Source organism: Salvia hispanica, chromosome 3, assembly GCF_029641045.1.
Source record: "Salvia hispanica isolate PSC_SH4W2 chromosome 3, Shi_PSC_v1, whole genome shotgun sequence".
Classification (NCBI taxonomy): Eukaryota; Viridiplantae; Streptophyta; class Magnoliopsida; order Lamiales; family Lamiaceae; genus Salvia; species Salvia hispanica.
The window spans coordinates 38,955,782-38,976,735 of NC_142694.1; the positions used below are offsets into that span (position 1 = coordinate 38,955,782).

The window sequence follows — 20,954 nt, forward strand, 5'->3', positions numbered from 1 at the left end:
ACTTCTCTTATTTTATTCTCTCTTCATTTCTCTACCTTTTTTGTCTATTTTATTCTCCATTTACTTAACTCACTAACACAATTTTTCTTAATATTCGTGTCGAAAAGAAATGTCTTAATTAGAGCATAATTTTTTTTACAAAGTTACTCATGGCTTTTTATAAATAACAAAGCATTCACTTTATTACATCATCCATTATCTCTTATTACTAAAAAATTTTGCCGCAGTTAGGCAAATATACTTAAAATTAGGCGTTCGGATTGCAAGATTGTATCCCGGATTAAATTTATAGAAGGTTTGGTTCATAAGATTGAGTACATCAATTCAATCTTACTAGATGGATAATCATAGAATAATTAGTCATAGCTAACCCCTATGACTAAAATAATCTCACAATTCTAAATTATGTCTTGATAATATTTTATCTATAAAACCAAACACCACACATAAGGATTATATTTTTTGGCTCCTTCCAGTATAATTTCTTGTCTACGTCCGGGAAGTTGCCTCAATTTTTTCATTACTAAATTTCTCACACCACAATTGGAATAATACTAGTAATAAATAAATAAAGGTCATCCATTTAAATTTTTTATTTGTGTGCTCTAGTGGTTTTTAAAGTTCAGTCATGGTTGGCAACCAAATTAAAAAAGAAATATAAGCAAAAACTTTAGACTGATATAGAAGCGAAGACTTTAAGTCTTTCATCTAATGTAAAATAAGAATGTGTGCCAAATTCAATTCATCCCATTTGTTTGCTTCTGTATTAAATATTGGGTGGTTGTGGATGAGCATTCTGCATTATATGCACTATATACTGTGATCTAGTTTGGGTCATAGATCCATAGCCTTGCATTTGGAAAAAATATTAAGATGGTCAACAAAAAAGTCTTCTTTCTCACTTGTTCATCTCTCTTCATTCTTTCACTTCAATTCATTCAAAATTGTTATGCAAAATGCCCCCCTTCTTCCTGTGGCCTCATTCCCATCAGCTTCCCTTTCCGCCTCAGCAACTGTCGCGATCCCGGCTACGAGTTAGTATGCGAAAACAACGTCACCTTAATGCACATCGACTCCCACAAGTACTATGTCAAAGCAATCCATTACCAAAACTTTAGCATGAGACTCTCTGATATTTCCACAGACAACAGCAGTTGCTCTTTTCCTACACATTCCGTGTCCGATTATAATAGTGTTATCCGTAGTTTTGGCGACGGGCTCAGCTTTGGCTATCATTTAATTAGTTTGGTGAGCTGCGAGTATCCGTTGCCTAACTCTTCCCTCTTCACGCATCTCACTGGTTGCGAGCAATATAGCAAATATACATATATAAACGTCGGGAAGCTGCGTGTCAAAGATATAGGCCATATGTGCACAATAGACACTGTACCGGCAATATCTTGGCGCTTTGCATATTGGTACAATGTGTCACTGTCTGAAATCCATCAGTATCTGCTATATGGATTTAATCTAAATTGGCAAGGATTAATATGTAGCTATGGCCAAGGAGGTGTCGATCCGTATCAGCTAGTTAATTGCCGCCGTTCATCGCTTCAACGTAAATGGGGTAAGATTAGATCATTTGCTTACAAGTTTAGGATTCCATTTCTATTGTTGATATCTTTATGTGTTCTTGAAATTGCAGACTACATCAAGGACTCCTTCCTATCACCTAAAGGTAAGATGATCTGTTGTTCCATGTTTATAAATTAAGAAGAATAGAAACAATTGGTGATATATACATATATAGAGTAGTCATATTCCCCTATGACCGCCATTAAATGAGAATCGAGAACCATATCAGTTCGATAATTCATTAATATCAATTGACATCACAAAAGATATAAGTTCGTTAATATCAACAGGGTTATGTGATATTGAAAGTCAGCAACTATATGTTTTGTGATGTACTTAACTAGCAAACTGATGTGATTCTCAGTTCCCATTTTAACGGTCATTTGATCACTACTCTCTCTCTCTCACTCTATGTATATATTTATATACCTCTCAACAAATTTGATTATAGTCCTGATTAGGTCCAACTGGAGGCTTTCTCATGATTTTAATGTTCATACTTGGTGAGTTTTGAAACTTGTGCTGCGCTATTTATTTATTGACAACTAATATCTAGGGGGTTGCATTCTATTGCTAACTATTTAGGTTGCTAACTCTGCTAACTCATCAATACAGTGTATTAAAAATATCAACACGGTGACATCAAAATGTCAACACATAATATCAACACATTATATTAAAGTTCAACAAAATTATGTATTAACATTTTAATGTCATCGTATTGACATTTTTAATACACTGCATTGATAAGTTAGCAACTTAAGAAAGTTAGCAATTGATCACACCCCCTATAGTATCAATATCTAATTAGCATAAGAGATTTGTATGTAGGCAGTAATTATCTTTGTCCAGAAATTTTCCAGCTATTGTATTTATTGGGGTAGGCATTGCGGCAAAAATCATTATCACCATCACACTTGCCGTGATTTTTTGGACTGAAACAGAGCCCGTTAAAGACTTCTTATACACCTTTTGTTTGAGTCTATTATTTTTAGTTAGAGGAATATGTTTTCACTCTGTTTTACTATCATGTGTGTGGAAATGCAGATTGGCTTCCCGGTGCTCAATCCGTTGGCGAGATGATCCAAACGATTGTAGATATTAGATACCAATTTAATGCTTCTAATTCGGCAATTGTTTACTTGGAACTAAGATTCATCGTGGGGTTTCTTTGCGCGATGGGGTTCCTGATCTACAAATTCCGAAGAAGGCATTTGTCCGCGTACGAGGAAATAGAGAGCTTCCTACAAAGTGACAACCATTTGTCCCCCATCAGGTACTCCTATTCAGACATAAAGAAGATGACTAGAAATTTTCGAGACAAACTAGGTGAAGGTGGCTTCGGCTCTGTTTACAAAGGAAAGCTTCGGAGTGGCCATTATGTAGCAGTCAAGCTATTAAAGGCCAAAATAAATAACAAAGATGTCATCAATGAAATCGGAACAATTGGGAGGATCCATCATGTCAATGTTGTTCAATTGTAGGATATTGTGCAGAGAGATCTAAGCGTGCTCTTGTACTCGATTTCATGCCAAATGGCTCTCTTGACAAGTACATCTTCAAACAAAAAAAAAAGCATCTTCGCTGGATTGGGGTATGAAATTCAAGATTGCAGTTGGAGCGGCCCGAGGGATTGAGTATTTGCATAGTGGTTGTGATATCAAGATCTTGCATTTTGATATCAAGCCCCACAATATGCTTCTTGATTACAAGTTTGTCCCCAAGGTCACCGATTTCGGGCTAGCATAAAGTTTGTCCCCAAGGTCACCGATTTCGAGCTAGCAAAGTTATGCTCCATAGACAAGGAGGTGGTGACGATGACGGCTGTTAGAGGCACCGTAGGCTATGTTGCTCCGGAACTCAATTGCAGAAGCATTGGCCAAGTGTCTCACAAGGCCGATGTGTATAGTTTTGGGATGTTGTTAATGGAGATGACAGGTGTAAACAACAAGGATGATCCAAACAAGTATTTCCCGGATTGGATATATGATTGCATTAATAAAGGTGAGGAGCTTGGAATTGTTGAAGAGGACAACAATGTTGATGATGTGAATGAGAATGGAAAGAATGTCGTTAAGAAGATGGCAATAGTTGGCTTGTGGTGCATACAAATGAATCCTGACAATCGACCATCAATGAATAAAGTGTTGGAGATGTTGGAAGGTGACGTTGAAGATTTGAAGATTCCAGAGCATCCATCTCACTTAGTTAATGAGGCCAAGAGTTGGGCTGCGGATCACAGTCAGAGTCGGATTATGACAGTGATAGTATATTGATTAGTATAGCATGAATATGTATGTATTCCCACTGTTTTTGCTTGAAAGGATCAAGCATATTTGTATCAAATTTCGCATGTTTGGTGCGGTTTTTGCTTAAAAGTATCAAGCATATCTGTATCAAATTTAGCATGTTCAGTGCCATGGAATTGGGGCTTTGATTTGGAAATAAAATTTCCAAACTGGTCTCATATCCCTCTGTGCATAAGTACATATATTAATGAAACAAAACAAAATTTGGCATATGGTATAGACTGGTAACCATTGCTCAAGGTTATTAGACAATGATCCCAACAAATAATACATATGCATTCAATTAAATTCCTACCACTAAAACACATTTAATTATATGCATAGAATTGAACTTATGCATAAATTTCAAGAGACCAACAGATTAACAATTTAAACAGAAGAATGATGAAGGATAAGAGAGAAGAATGCCTCAAAATTGTTTGCCTCCCTCCAAAATTGGCCCCTAATTTACTTTCATCTCGTTTTGGGAGGAAAACAAGCTCTAGTTGAATAGTGTGAGCTCCTCAGCCAGGCTAGTAATGTCCGGGATGAGTCCTCCATTCTGATTCCTTATCGCACTACTCTCTCCAACAAGATCGTTCAATATGATGGCCGGGTCTTTTGCTCCACCATGCCGCAACAATTTGAAACGAAGGGCAGACCCTGCATCTGGCGACAGCGGGTCTTCGTGCAATACTTTTTGCCAGATGGTGGCAGCGAAGCATTTCGCGAACAAGTAGCTGTAGTAGCCTGGTGCAATGACAAGAAAAACGAAATCTCATTTAGCTGTGAAGTCACTTAATCCAGCCTATTATAACTAATCCTAAATTATCATGATATTAGGACCAAATTCATATTTTGTTCATCTGTTAGGACCAAAATTGACCTTTACTCTATTAAATTATGAAGTTGCAATTTCTCGCAATTGTCTCATTTGTGTACAAAACGACGTTGTTTCATTATAATACTAATAAAAGACGAGAGGAGGATAAAAGACTAAATACTTGTTTTATTGAACCGGCGTTGATTGATGCATCACCAAAAGACGTTTGTACAAACACAACATGACAATTCAAAAGGTTGAAATTTTGTGATTTAGTATCAGTTTGCAAACCTTATGGAATTGACCAGAATTTGACCACGACTCTGTAATTTTGTCTGATAATCATGCCTCGCTCTTATTTTTCAGTTTATATAGCTCATGGATATTCACTGGCAAGTCCGATGTAAGAAAACAACAGTGACATACCTGCACCATAGCTAACAAGATGACTGAATCGGGTATGCCAACATGTCCCTTCCACATACCCCCAACACATATGCTCTCTTTTTAAATCAGCTACTATAGATATTGAGTCTTTAGGTGAGGATGGCAGCTGAGTATGAAGTTCTTGATCAACCAATGCATAGAAGACCTTGAAATGACGAGTAAAATGTCAAAATTTCATCTTTACAAGCTATCATGTACAATCCCTAGTCGATTATCTAGCCCTGGGACTACCAACCTGGCGTTGCAACTCAGTCGCAGCAAACATGTTTTTAGCTCCAAGCAGTGATTTTACCATGTTTTCTGGTATTGGATCACCAGTTGAATAATGCTTGGAAAATGTCCTCAAGAACCGATAGTCCCATGCATAGTACCTGTAATCGCCCAAGACGATTGAAGGAAGATTAATAGCGCTCAGAACAGGACATACACCTTCAGCACTCGTGCGTACAAATGAGTACTGAATATAATAGTATCATTCGGATAAGTAAGATTTTATTGATGTCTCACAGTAATGAATAGCAAGTGCAACTTCACCATCCAATTGAGCACCACATTGCATATATGTAAAAGTAAATCAACCTAGAAGATCACTGACAAGGAATCGTAAACTTTACTCGCTCCATCTATGAACATGATGTCATGCTTAGTATAGAAAAACTAGACAAAAAATCCAAAGTTTTATGCTTATTATTTAGGGATTAAATCGTCTAGAAATAGCTAAAAATCTACTCACTCGAGGAGATTTGAAGGCGTTTCAGCAAAATCAAGCGCCACCCTGGTCCCTGAAAAATGTTGGTAATCCTGGGAGAAAAACCACCTTGAGAGATTATGATCATTCCAATCAGGAGGATGCCATATAATTCTACCATACTTACTGTCCTTGAAAGCAACGAGTGAAGCGCATGTCCAAACTCATGAAATAGAGTTTCTACATCAGAATGGTGAAGCCTCACAGACTGGAAATTTGAACCTGAGAAATTGCAAACTAGGGCTACTACCTGCAATAGTTCTATGATATAAGAAACTCACTGATTGAGATATACAACTGTTCCAATAATCAACCAGCGTATATGTCTACCACACAACAATTGCAAATATATATTGCACTTGACATGTCGTAAATCTGAGGGATTATGTGGAAGGATATAATAATAGTTAAGTATCACGCACAGGAAAGGGCTGCAATGATAGTAAGAATTCTAATTAAAAACTAGTTGAACGCGAATTTCATCAGTTCAAATGGCATAGCAGGAACTTGTATAAAGTACAAAAATTTACATGCAGAGTTCAGTGCTGTAATGCATTTCAAATCGCAATTGTATCACAAATCTTGAAGAAAATCATCAAACAAGTAGGATAAGTTTTATATATGCATACTGGTATCTGGTAGTCTGTATCAGAGATTTTTCTACCCCCTTTGATAGCAAAATGTGCACAAATAGGATGCTTTCCCTTTCTTGATTTCAAATCAAGGTACAAACACCCTAAGTCCCCCTGCAACAAAGAATATAATCAAATTATAAAGAACTGAATTATGTTATGTTCTAACTATAAATACATCACTTAAAGCATAGATCCACTTATTCACCTCATCAGGATGATGTATAGATAGTTTCAGAACATCTGGATGCCATGATTCACCAGGGCAAAGAGGAATCTTGCGGAATTTCACACCAAATAGTGACTCAGACAGAAATTTTAACCCCTCAATACATTGTGGCAAAGAAAAAAAAGATGCAACAGTCTGAAAATGAAACAACAAAATTTTAATCAAAATGAGTCAGATAATATTTTATACTAATAGCTAAGGCAAGGAGTCAAATAATATACTACTTTATTAAGAAAGTTTCTTCCTGTTTTACTATCTTTTGTTATTCCATGAAGAATGAGTTTGAGCAAGATTCCCATAATCCTGAAAAATTCCAGCCAGGTTCCAAAAACATGATCCACTTTCATATTGTGAATATCTAAATTTATTACACAATTCATCCTGAAATTGTTGCATTTAAACTGGATGCAAGAAATGTTAACCAGAGAAAATCTTATTTTCTTTTTCTTATAAGTGTTTAAAGCGTTTTATAAATTCAGGCAAACATTCTTGCAGATGCAAGCTGGAACATATGCAGAATTTGTGGCTGAGTAAGAATTATAAGGTAATTAAGGTGCAAATTAACTGAGTAATCCAGATTGTGCGCATTGGACTTCATCATTCTAGTGAAATATGCCTCATCCCATGGCTCCAAGTCTTCAACAGATTGTCCTATTCTTCCCCTCTTAAAATCCAAAATCTTCTTAAACTCCTGCAATGACAAACCTACTAATGGTAATGGAAAAGGGGAAAGTAAAGGTACCAGATTGCATAAGCTAGGCCACTATAGTCACGTACCTCCTCAGCCTTGGGCCTGACCATTTTACTCATTTCATGCAGAAAAGATACAACAACTTCAGGTGATGAAGCCATATTCCCTTTCAGAGCAAATTCAGAATAAGTTTTATAACCCAAGACCTGTGTATAATTCCGTGCAAAATGATTATAAAAAATGGTATTGATCTCTGGTTTTCTGCTAGAAAGATAAATGTGAAAATACCAAAGCAAGAAAACAACATACACTAAAGAATGATGGAGGTAGAAAAAGAAATCCAGATTTTTTTAAGTAATTGTAGAAAATAACATCATATGATATTAAATTTATTGTTTGAAATCATCCTGTCTCCATCCAAAAGCATTAAGTGCACCAATCACTCGAGAAAAATAGAAGATCCATGCATCCATCAAGCTATTTCTATTTTTCTTGCAATCCAAAATTTTTAAAGAACTCTTTGTTCTTCAAGGGAAAAGGACCTAGAATGACATATTATGTTGACCCTTTTTTCTCCAGACATCATCACAACTTCAAACTTTAAAAATTAGTTTATATCTTCATTGAAGACCATCATTTCATGCTGACCTCAGAAAGCTCGTGACGTGCTGAAAGAAGCTTATCGAGGACTACAAGGTTTGCACGTGGTGCAGAATTTCCAGCAATGTATGCGAGTTTCCTAACCTGGATACGATTAAGAAAAAGATTGACATGATTTAGTAAGTCCAGAAAGATGAAGTGTGGCAAAAGAAGCAACAGTTTGTTTAGGTGCTTTCTATCAACTCAACCTAGATGATTCAACAAGAAGAAAGAGTTCAAGTTGCCAAAAACAAGGAATGTCTGTTTATGAATTATTACAAAAATAACTGTAACCGCCTGACTTTATGCATTATATTACCTACAAATTGTACATTGGAGATATTATATACATTGAATGGTAATACAAATAACCTCTTATTTGGCATAGAAAACTTCATCAACAGGTCAGGAGCAAGGGGACTATATCTATTTAACTGAAATGAATAAAACCCAAGTAGAAGGTACGTTACCTCATTGTCAGATACCAGCTGCAAAATCGAACACAGACTGTTAGGTTCTGTCGTCAGACGCAGTCCTTTCTCTTTAATATTAGAGCCTGTTCCTACTGTTGTCGTTGGAGAAAACGAAGAAGGGCGATATATGGCCTTAGTAAGATGGTGTAATTGCTTCGGGATACGTGAAACAGGAAATATATCAACACGACCTGGGTCAGTGATGATATTTTCATTGAACCTTATCAAATGACAATGTATAACAAATCAGAGGATAATCATAGAGGTCACTATAGCTGATTTGAAGGAAAGACGCGAGGCTAAAAACATGTATGGAGTGTGGCATGATGAGGAAAAGAAATGTATTAGGCTAGAATGCAATTGTTAAACCATCGAAGTGCTTCCAGGAGAGAAGCACCCATATTCACTGAATCAAATTGTGGTAACAACTGTTTATGTGGCTACTAACATTAAAACAAAAATACAAAAACTCCAATGTATAATAGACTTGGTGTCAGTTGTTGTATGCCCAAATTAGTACTTTCAATTAAAAACAAAATTCAGTATTATGGGCATTCGACCTGCACAAGGTTTTTTACCCAGTCAATATGATACTAGTTCACCAATAAAATAGGTCATTTACATTGGAGGCGAGCACATGACTAATTGACTATGCATTCCATCCAACCAATAGACCCTTGTCCAAAAGCAGATGACCATTAGCCATAGTAAAGAACCAAATAGTTATGATTAATATATCCGGGAATACCATGTCGTTACTCAATGCAACACTGGAGCTTTCAGGGTCTAAACAAATTCAAAAAATAAATACAGAGAATGACCATGGAAGTTTGTCAGAAATAATAAGAAATAAAAAAACCATAATGTTCCTTTTTAGGAGAATTGTGCACTTACTCTCTGCAAAGTTGGAGTATGTCGATATTAAGCTGATTAACTCGATCCAATTTTTCTGCAAGAAGATCAGAATATATTGTAATATGTAAAAGAAATGGACAAGATGGAATGATTAACTGGCTTCTTGCAAAGGCTATTTACCAGGGCTGAGGTGAATTCCACCCTTCTCTAAGTCAGTGCGTAGATGACGGGCAGCCCTTAGAGCCTCTTCAGTAAGCAAGTGATGATTTTGTTCAGCTCTTACAATTGCATTGTATAAACTAGGATTCGAGTTAAGATACTGCAAACAGTAGCTTCATTTTACTATATTCACATAAATGCTAACTATTCAAAAACATCCCATGACAAAATCTAATAAAAATGCCAGCAGAAAATATGTTTTATATCAGGATTATTATTTAATACTGAAATATTTTTTCTCCGGACACTGTCAAGGTCAAATTTTTATCCAGCCATTGGCATATCACACATAAACAACATATTGTAACAAAATCTTAACTACAGAAAATGTGAATACCACTGTTCTTTCATAAAAAGTTTATGATATACATAATCTTCACAAGTAATTTACTCTACTATTTTGTATTCTCATATTTACAGACATTGGTGCTCATTAGAAAATCGCAGTAATTTGTTTCCAAGCTATGGTTTTGATGCAGAGATTCTCATTCACGTTGCCAAGCTACCAGTTATTCGATTATGAGTACAAACCACTGGGTTAGTCACCTCACATGTAGATATTCATTTAAACGCAGAGATGCCTCGTTTGCCTCCCGAACAAATTCTCTACAACAAGCATCAAACATACATTTTAGACCACTTCAGTAAAACAACACACAACACAGAGTCAAACAAATAGAGCTCACCTATCTGGATGAGTATGCCTACACAATTCTGCAGAGTCTATCACTGTGCAAACCTTCAGAAACAAACAAACAAACACCCAAACCAATGTTAGCAATTCACCTATATTATGAAGCTAATACTAATTAGCTAATCCGAGATCAAAATCAAACATACCGCATCAGATATTTCATCCATTGCTTTGATGATTTCAGGAGCTGGAGGCATTCCAGAGATATAATTAACAAGTTCATTAGACCTATCAATCAACGATGAGCAACATAATGTAATTTTGCATAGTTTTGAAGGAATGAGGAATGAGGATATCAGAGTTGGTGTAGTTACCGCTCAACGGCGTCGTCGACCATGCGTTGGAAGCCTTTGGCGGTTTTCAAGTGGTCGAATCCATAGAGGCCGGTTTCCTTCAGTAGCGGGGCGGTAGCTGAATGTTGGAAGCGGCGGCCGTGGCTAAAATACGCCGCAGGCTTGCGGCTTAGGAGGCGCAGCATAGCGGGGAACGGAGTGGGACTGATCGCTCAGCTGAAGGGAGTGTTCAATTGGGGAAACACACCAATTTAAATTCTACTAGAATTTGTTTAAACACAAATGTGTTTGAATAAAGGCCACAATGGAAGATTAATAATAGCTCAAGCTTCGTTAATGATATGAATTTTGTATATTGGACAATGAGTTTTAGAGCATCCACATCCGTGCTCTTGCTCTTGCCAAAGAGCAGAGTGTGGGTTCGGACCCACTTTTATTACTTTCTGCCCTTAGATAAGAGCATAAGAGCATCCTCATCCGTCCTCTTAAATAAGAGCACGGAGGTGGGTCCGGACGCACTTTTACTCCTTGTCTTTAGGCAAGAGCACAACACCCACATCCGTGCTCTTCCGCAAGGACAAGCTCAAGGGTCCAACTAGAACTGCCCAAGGTTTACCAACCGGCGGTTAAAACCGAAACCGTAACCGGCGGTTACGGTTCTGAACCGAAACCGCGAAAAATATCCCGAACCGAAACCGTGAATTTTAGAACCGTGGTTCGATTCAGGTTCCAAATTTTTCGAACCGAAACCGCGACCGAACCGCCGGTTCCGGACGGTTCCGAACCGTCGGTTTCTCGGTTCCGAACCGCCAATGCAATGATAAATTTAAACATAGTTAATCCTTATATTAAAACTATACACCATTAAATAAAAAATTGTTGAATGATCCGGTTTATGAGTTTTATATTTATATAAATAAATTTCATTTTTAGATTTGGTAATATCCGTAGAAACAATAATGTGGGACAAAATTTTATAGCAAAAATAACTTTATAATACTATTTGGTAAAATTGGATTGTAATTTGGAAAACATAACAGAAAAGATAACAAAATAAAAATAACTAAATTACAAGATGGAGTCTATGGAGTATGGTTATGGTAATAACTTTATAATACTATTTCCGATTTTATTAATTAACATAGTTTTTTACGTATGGAGTCTATGGAGTATGTCATTATTAATAAATATTTATCGAACATTTTTTAATAAAACTTAGAAGAATTGATTACTTTAAATAAAGCATAATACTCAAATTAACATTGGTTAATGAATTTGTAGTCTTCAAAATTGATTGGTTGAGTCTTCAAAATTGATTGGTTGGCGGTTGGCGATGGCTGCGCTATTTAAAATTGATTGCACAAAACACCATTTCTTTTATTTATTTATTTATTTATTTATTCTTAAATGTTTATTTTAAATTCAAATTGGATCTCATTTCTCTCTATATTTATCTATAAATTCTCCTCTCTATCCTCACTTACACTCGCCTCATTTTAGTGTTAACAAGAATTTCTCTCTTCAATCTCTCAATTTAAACTATCCATTTCTCTGTTCCAATTTATTTTATAATTTCAAACTATATGACAAAAAAAATTTAAGGAAAAAAACCGTGAAACCGCAAAACCAAACCTAAACCGTCTGAAAACCGGCGGTTCGGAACCGAAACTGAAACCGCCGGTTTTCGAACCGAAACCGAAACCTTGAAACAGCCTCACGGTTCGGTTTCGGTTTCATATTTCCCAAAACCGGAACCGGCGGTTCCGAACCGAAACCGCCGGTTCATGAACCGTTGGCAGGTCTAGGTCCCACTATTCTATTATTCAATTTAAATACTTCAATTACTAAAAACATTTCTACAATATAAAAATATATTAAAATATAAAAATTACATAATTAAATCCTAAAAAATTAAAATTAAATAATTAAAATCCTAAAAAATAAAAATATATAATTAAAATGTAAATTTTGGGGGAAAAAATTGAAAAATAAATTAAAAGTGTGTAAAAAACGGATATAATTTATGGAGAAGTGGGAAAATATTTTTTTTATTATTTAAAAATGATTTTTTAAATTAAATTCAAATTTTTTAAAAAAATTACAAAAAAAAAACGAAATTGCCGTTGGCCAGTCGTGTGCCGCCACGTAAGGCTGCTCAGCGGCACGGACGGACGGCGATGCTCTTACCGCTGCGGATGCTCTAATACCCACATTCTTGCTTTTCCGCAATGACATGTTTAAGGGTCCCATCATTCTATTATTCAATTTAAATAAAAATATTTCCACAATATTAAAATGCATTAAAAATACTCGGCATACTATTACAAATTACAAAAAAAATAAAAATTACATAATTAAAATCCTAAAAATTTAAAATTACATGATTAAATTCATAAAAAAATGTAGATGAGTTGTATGAAAAAATATGAGTGAGAGATAATTTGATGTGAAAAATGGATGATGAACGTGTGTATTTATAGATGATTTTGGGATTAAAAAAATAAAAAAAAATTCAAAAAAAGGGTAATAAACGGCTATAATTTTTGGGAATCCAATTTTTTTTTAAAAAAGGAAAATTCAACAGATAATCCGTTGGCGAATAGAAACGCGCGCACGTAACCTACTTAGCGGCACGGACGTGCTCGATGCATCGAGCAGCGCCATGCCAGCAACGGGAGTGCAGCGGCGGACACAGCTGTCCGTCCCAACGAGCACTGCTGTGGATGCTCTTAGTAATTAGCTTTTGAATAAAAGTTGGAAATGCATAATTTAATTTATTAGTAATATGAGTACAATTTATATTTAATACAATACAAAATTAAAGGAATAAATCATAATGACATAATAAGATCTATTATTATAATTCATCTGTTTCGATAACTGGTTCAGCTATGGGTTCATGAAAAATGGTCGGTTGGTTGATGCGCAAGATTTCAGACAAACATTAATTGAAGGCAAGCGTTGCAGAAACGGTCGCTGCAAACAGCTTACACATGGCCCACGACCTGTTCGACGAAAGTGTCTCCTATAAAAACACAACCTGTTTACCTCTCTCTCTCTGGTCTTCGCAAAGAATCACAAATGTGGAGGCGCGTCGTGTCTCTTTCGCCGCTGCTTTCTTCGTCTAAATCGCGCCGCCTAAATCAGGTAATACAGCATTCTCGATTTGTTCAACTTCTCTGTGAAATTTTGGCGCGATTCAGTAACGCTCGCTCTTCAATCCTCAGGTGCAGGTGGCGTATGGATTCAATGCTTCCCAAGTTTTTTCTACTCAGGTTCTGAATCCGGTACTGCGTTGATTTGCTTCATTTTCTTCCATTTTTTTAAAAGGTTTTGTGAAAAAAATTGAATCTTGAAATTTGAGCTCTCTCCTTCATTATGCTAATGCGAATACTTTGATAGACAATGTCGTCATTTAACAAGGATTGAAAATTCGGTAGGATTTTAATTTCTCGAACATTTAGTTATGTGATGAGCTTAATTCATGAACACCATTAGTTTCTCTGCATTCAATTTTCTCAGCTTAGGTTGATTTCTTCTTATTTTGCTCCTTCCTCTGGTTATATGGTCATTAGCTTTAAATTCTGGGAGATATGCGTAATTGGTTATCTTCAGACATTTCATTATGTTTTTTAGTTTACACTCTCTTTATTTAGGGTGCCTTAGCTATAGTTTAGGGATGAGGATTGACGGATACCGACCTCATGTGTGTTGTGCTGCTCCTCTGTTTTTGTCTTCTTGTTTCTGTACTAGTTTTGGATAGAATGATTGCTTCGTTGATTTGTTTATTTTGCTGCATTTTTGTAGCTGCTTGTATTCTGTTTTGCTTCTGTTATGCCTAGCTTCACTATCTTTTTGGCTTGAGCATTTAGTACCATACAAAAGTTTCATTCTCTCACTTTTTGGACATGTTGAATATTGCTTACGTACAACATCTGCGAGGCAGATTGCCTTAGTAGCACTTATCATAACATAGTTGCAGCTCGATGGTCATTTATCTAATTTTGGTATTTGAAATTTTCTCTGTTTTTTATCGATCATACAAGTTTTTTATGATTTTTTAGTACCAAAATCTTAAACTGTTTACTTCATTTTCCCTCATGGATGGTCTTTTGATGATTTATTTGTTGAGCCTTTTCTTTAATTGACTTAGGCAGAAGACGGAGTCTCTGTTGCAAGAAGGAAACCATTTGTAACATTTGTCTTAGGTAATAACAGTATAATAAGCTGCTTATCTGTTTTATCATTACTGAACGTATGTTTGATAACCAAATTGATGATCTTGCTGTGATAATGTGAAGTTTTGTTCCTTTAGTTAGCCTTGTTATGTTTGTGAAATTGAAGGATGATATTGTGTTCATTCTATAAAGTCATGTTTGGTTAGGTTGTTACAAATTTCATTTGCTCAAATGAAGTCAAACACGTGTATATTTTCACGGACATACACATCATTACATCTTATTCCGTTCCTTATCATTAAGGATAATTTCTAGAAAATCTACATGCACCAAGCATCCCTAAGTGTTTTCCGTGATCATGGACCATGATTGTTTCTAGTTGTCTTAATGCTTAAATTTCATATATTGAGCTACCCGAACATGAATATAGCGCATATCTCTCTCTCTCTCTTTCTCATTTGTTGATATCTAGTTGTCAATTTTATATTACGATACTTCGTTAAATAGCACAGTTTTGGCTGTTCACAATCCACTTCAACACCCGGACGGATGAATCTGATATATTTATATTACAGGTGGTCCGGGGAGTGGGAAAGGCACTCAATGTACAAGGATTGTTAATACCTTCGGGTTTACCCACTTGAGCGTTGGGGATCTGTTGAGGAAAGAAATCTATTCTGATAGTGAAAATGGGTAAGAACCTTAATATGCACGTTGTTTATAACATGGATATCTTACTCGATGCAACTTCTATACTGCATTTGCAGTTCCATGATTCTTGATACAATCAAGGAAGGGAAAATTGTTTCCTCAGAAGTGACCGTTAAACTGATAAAAAACGCCATCGAAGCAAGTGAAAACAGTAGAATTCTTGTTGATGGCTTTCCAAGAAGTGAAGAGAATCGAATAGCGTATGAGCGAGTTGTAAGTAGTCAGTCTTGAACTTTGTTTTTCTTTTCAACTCCTGTCAACAATTTGTGATATTCTCCTTTCACACTCTGCATCCATATGATTGCTATGTTTGTAGGTTGGGGTTGAACCAGACATTGTCCTTTTTTTCGATTGTACTAAAGAAGAAATGGTGAAACGAGTGCTAAACCGCAATGAGGTGCTTTCTGCGTATCTAGTTTCTCCTGTCATTTACTTATTCTCTTCTTTCCCATACTGTCAACAAATGAATTTTAACGTGCAGGGGCGAATTGATGATAATATTGATACAGTCAAGGAAAGGTTAACCGTGTTTTCAGAACTCAACCTTCCCGTGATCAAGCATTACTCCGAGAAAGGGAAACTTCACAAGGTATCGCTTGCTATACTGGTCACAGCTAATTACTGTAATTTCTGTCGTTGGGAAAAAACGTTCCATTCGATAACCCTCTAGAATCTATCGAATTTAAAAACTTTTAACAACTTGCAGATTGATGGTACGGGAACAGAAGATGAAATATTTGAAAGAGTTCTCCCCGTTTTTGCTGCATTGAGGTATCCAATTTTCTGTAGTTTTTCACTGAAAAATATGTTACTTCACTGGCCTTTTTGATAGCCTAAGAAATGTTAGAAATCACTGGCTTTGTTTGAAATCTGGTGAGACGATTCGTTTCAGCACGAGATTTAGGAAATTTGTGTTTAGTGAGTAAGTGGGGGGTGAATAAATGAAGCAGATAAGTGAAAGAGATAATAAACTAGGGGACAGAATAATATGTAAGAGATTAAAAGTGTTGAATTTTACCGAAAGATGACTTAGATGAATGACTCCCTTATCTCGGGATGCCCAAAACAGGAAAACGACTCAGTTACAGTGGACGGGGAGTACATGATAACTTGGTTCCTTTATGTTGGTTTGGCCAACTTTCAATTTTCATTCCTAGTAAATCATCATGAGACATTGGACATTCCTTTTCATTAATTTATTTTTCTAATTGTTAAACTTATAATATTCTCTTCATTGTCAGGTGATCCAAAACAAGAAAAACTTGGAGAAGATGACAACTCTAAACATTGACCAATTAAACACAATAATTTGGTATACTAAACATCTGGTGGTAGAGTAAAATTTTAAAAGTCTAGAGGGGTGTTTTAGCCTTGGCTTTTTCTTGCTTTTCCAGATATACATGTACATGTACTTGTACATACATAAATATGATGTTGCTCTCATGCTTCTCCATTAAAAAATTCATGTTTGCAGAAAATTGTGAAATAAAGCTGCTCTTAGATTTGTGTATAAAGTGATTAATTAGAGTTGAGCAACTGAGTAATCGAAACAAACTGAAATGTAAATAGACACAGATTTACGTGGTTCACCAAGATTGTGTTGTCTACGTCTATTGGCAAGAAACGGAAAACAAATTGTATTATGACAGAGGTTAAAGATTACTGAGTTAGGTGGCATACTTCTATATAAATAGACACACAAGACGGACTAGGCCTAATATAACAATTAAGGCCCAATACAACAACATAGACGTTTGGCTAGCGGCAAAAAGTATAGATCCAAGACATAATAACAATTAATTCTAGTAATTTATTATTTAAGTTATACCCCATTTAAATTATATTTTATCATTCGCTCAATTTTAATATTTTTTATAATATATTAAGTTTCATTCATTCAATTTTAATACTCCATTAAATATTGAATGGGTTTATGTAACTATATAGTAGTACTTGATAAGCGTCGTTCTTACATTTAATATGTAAAACGACGTGTTATAATGACTGCTAATTTACTAACAGATATTTTTAGGCTTTGGGACAATTGTTCATTTTTTGGCTTAATTTGGATTGGAGAGTCCTAAACGTTGCTAATATTTAAGTTTTGTTTTTGTTTTGTTTCGTAACTCCTAAACGACGTCATTTTGAGCGAATAATGTGATGAATCATGAAAGCAACCACACAATCTGCTTTGAATATTCAATTTTGAAACGTATACGTATATATTATTGGGTACTCGTAGGGATGTGCTTAAAAAATAATTAATTTTAAAATTACAATGTATTTCTAACTCAGTGCTGTTACGTGACACTTAACATGCAATATTGTAAACACAAACATGCATGTAATATACACTTGTGGAAGTTGTAGATGGATTTTCGCATATTGCATTTTAGTTATAGGAAGATTGCATTTTTTATTGTTGAGTTTTGCATTCAAAACATAGACGGTTTAATTTGCATTATATATATAGACGAATTGCATTTATATATAGTTTATTTTGCATTGTAGACAATTATGTTTATAATGCAAAACTCAAAAATATAAAATGCAATCTACCTATAACTAAAATGCAATCTGCGGAAATCCATCTACAGTTTCACAAATGTATATTGCATTTTAGTGTTACAATATTGCATGTTTCGTATCACGTGGCAGCACGAAAATGGAAGTACGCTGTGACTCTAATTAAGGATGCGCCCTAATGCTCGCCTGTACTAGTATCATGTGATATATCAAAATAATAAAATATTTACAATATGACAATGATTATCCCAAAAATTGGGTATCCGTCCAAATAATATCTCATCAATATTCAAGTTGCTTCACATCGTTTTCGACGTAAAATAACATGAATTTGTTATGTGCATGCACACACACCCACTTCGGCTAATTGAGGGAGGTCGGCAAGCAACTTCATCAATTACTAATACTCATTTTATTCCAATATAGATCCATGAAATTGCTCTTGAGTTTGTAAAGATGTTCATTAATTAAAAAGTTATCCAAGTTATATAATATAGATTCGTTTCTTGTGCGTCGTGAGATCAATAATTCTGTTGAAAAAGATAGGCACACGTACGGTCCTAACATTATTGTTATGCTCAGGGGCGGATCTATTTGAGGGGGTCAAGGGGCAAATGCTCCTCCTCAACACTTTTTTTTTTATCATTTTATTCTTTCCTTTTTTCAATTTTTCATTTTTCTTTATAAATGTTCCACCTCAAATTCTTAAAAAGAATTTATATAAATATTTTTACTCCTTCTGAATTGAATTTCTGAATCCGCCCTTGTTGGGCTGGTTGTTATTTGGATTACCACATTACTTGATGGATTCTACTAGTCGGTTCCCACTTCCTAGCTTTGAGCATTTTCGCATTCAGCAAATTAAAGTTGATGTACAAATGACTTAGTTTATTTTATTTTAGTAAGATCCACAAAAAAAGGACACTCTATAGGATTTGAACCTCAAAATAATCATCGTACACTTTATAGGATTTGAACCTCATATAATCATCCTACATTCTATAGGATTTGAACCTCAAATAATCATTAATTAATTGCTACTCCTATATACTACAAAAAAATTAAATGAGAGTAGATATTTATATAAATTTGTTGGATTTGAACCTCAAATAGTCATCGTACACTCTATAGGATTTGAACCTCAAATAATCATCGTACACTCATAAGATTTGAACCTCATATAATCATCGTACATTCTATAGGATTTGAACCGCAAATAATCATTAATTAATTATATAGTACTATAAAAATTAAATGAGAGTAGATTTTTTATATAAATTTGTTGGATTTGAACCTCAAATAGTCATCGTACACTCTATACATTTGAACCTCAAATAATCTTATTAATTAATAATATATAGAAATCAAATGAGTGTAGATATTTATATAAATTTGTTGATGAGGGAACCCACATATGGTATACTGATAATTATTGACATACTAGTTGATAAATAGCAAATTGAATTGCAATATGTCGATGGTTGCCAATTTGTGTGATAGAAAGCCACTTGTGTATGGGATCAAATCAAAATAGGATCACATGTATGTGGACCTTACAAATAACAAAGCTTTATTATAGCATATATTCATAGTATCATACTAATGTTTTTGTCAAATGAGTGTATATATGCATTTAACTAGACTAACAGTTAGGTTCCATAAAGGATGTTTGAACACTTGCTTGAGAGACATGGGTGACATGGTGTGGGTGGGCCATGGCCCCCATAATTTAAAATTTTCCACCTTATTTTAGTAATTTTATGGTAAAAGTACAATTTAAAATATTTTTACTTAATTAGTAAAGTATGAGAATTAAGGTGAATTTTTAATTTTATGACTAAGTAATTTTTATATTAGTGTTATTTGTATTTGTTTTGACATTGATATCAACAAACCATGATAAAAATAGATTTCAAAAAACGTTGTTGAGAAAATTGTGAAATGTCTTCTTAGACCCAGCATAAAATATATGGCTCTGTTGGATCGGCGTCTTAGCAATTTCCCTTTTGAGAGCGTCCCTTGATTACATGCATGAACCATTTCTTATTTGACTGCTGTATTTGTTTTTATTTATTATATATAAATTGTATAAATACTAGCAATTATTATTTTATCATTTATCAAAATAAAGATTACCAATGGATCCCACATATGGTCCAAGATGGTGATCAATCTAGTCCATTTGCAAAATTATTGTAGCCTACTTGTTAGATATAAAAACTAATTAAATAATTGAGTTGCCTAACAAGAATATCTAGTCTCTTTAAATTTTCATTTTTATTAAATTTTCCTCATGAGAGATATAAATAAAATGGGCATACCTTCACATCACCCTTAATAAGTTATAGAAGCAAACAATAAATTTGCCACGTTCTCCATGCCCGTCTACAAAAATAATAGTATTTAGTTAAAGACGAATATGTCTGTAAATTCTTTAACTTGCACTAAATTTTAATTTTGCATATCAATTTTAAAATCAACTTGTAATTATCAAATTATTGATTTATTCTGATTTTTATTTGATTAAATTTTAGCATTGACATGGCTTATTTCAACGATGACATGGCTTATCCTTACTATAGCATAACTTATTTCAACTATGGTGTGTCATATTAATGAAATTACATGAATTTTGATAAATATTACTTGGTGCTTTTTACAATAAAATAATGCAAATATCTTTATTTTTTGGGGGATAAGGTGGAAAAAATATTTAAATTATTCCTCAAATAATTAAGATTTTTTTCCTAGATTATATTTCAAAATTTTCAAATCTTTCCTTAATTGAAAATTATTGGAAAAATTGTCAACTAAATATGATCAATTCTGGCATGTCCCACATTTTTTAAAATCTAAAACATAAATCACACGAAAAATGAAATTTTCATAATCATCACAACCTCCCCTTTCCTAGCGAACTACGCACTGATGTG

The 20,954-nt window shown here is 34.6% G+C and overlaps 2 protein-coding genes and 1 pseudogene across 4 annotated transcripts; 2 read left to right on the forward strand and 1 right to left on the reverse strand.

Moving 5' to 3' along the window:
• Positions 1 to 802: 802 nt before the first annotated feature.
• Positions 803 to 3,953, forward strand: LOC125200064 (LEAF RUST 10 DISEASE-RESISTANCE LOCUS RECEPTOR-LIKE PROTEIN KINASE-like 2.4; annotated as a pseudogene). The gene is made up of 4 exons (XR_016136783.1): positions 803 to 1,567; positions 1,646 to 1,678; positions 2,623 to 3,300; positions 3,339 to 3,953. The product of XR_016136783.1 is annotated as an LEAF RUST 10 DISEASE-RESISTANCE LOCUS RECEPTOR-LIKE PROTEIN KINASE-like 2.4 (transcript).
• Positions 3,954 to 4,072: 119 nt separating this feature from the next.
• Positions 4,073 to 10,916, reverse strand: LOC125214866 (Zincin-like metalloproteases family protein). The gene is made up of 17 exons (XM_048116063.2): positions 10,628 to 10,916; positions 10,460 to 10,541; positions 10,306 to 10,358; positions 10,171 to 10,225; positions 9,581 to 9,719; positions 9,440 to 9,494; positions 8,543 to 8,765; positions 8,082 to 8,177; positions 7,520 to 7,639; positions 7,308 to 7,433; positions 6,722 to 6,877; positions 6,511 to 6,627; positions 6,009 to 6,131; positions 5,867 to 5,934; positions 5,369 to 5,504; positions 5,113 to 5,278; positions 4,073 to 4,613 (listed from the first exon to the last, which is right to left on the reverse strand). The coding sequence occupies exons 1-17, from the start codon at positions 10,789 to 10,791 to the stop codon at positions 4,366 to 4,368; spliced, it is 2,127 nt and encodes a 708-aa protein (XP_047972020.1). The 5' UTR covers positions 10,792 to 10,916; the 3' UTR covers positions 4,073 to 4,365.
• Positions 10,917 to 13,552: 2,636 nt separating this feature from the next.
• Positions 13,553 to 17,005, forward strand: LOC125212347 (UMP-CMP kinase-like). Of its 2 annotated transcripts, none has more exons than XM_089067374.1 (9): positions 13,553 to 13,753; positions 13,834 to 13,893; positions 14,760 to 14,814; positions 15,360 to 15,477; positions 15,552 to 15,708; positions 15,812 to 15,892; positions 15,977 to 16,084; positions 16,202 to 16,266; positions 16,737 to 17,005. In XM_089067374.1, exons 1-9 carry the CDS (start codon positions 13,688 to 13,690, stop codon positions 16,738 to 16,740), a joined length of 714 nt encoding a protein of 237 aa, XP_088923500.1. In that variant the 5' UTR covers positions 13,553 to 13,687; the 3' UTR covers positions 16,741 to 17,005. The 2 variants fall into 2 exon arrangements, with proteins under 2 accessions (XP_088923500.1, XP_088923501.1); XM_089067375.1 differs by having other exon boundaries at positions 13,834 to 13,881.
• The last annotated feature ends 3,949 nt before the right edge of the window (positions 17,006 to 20,954 follow it).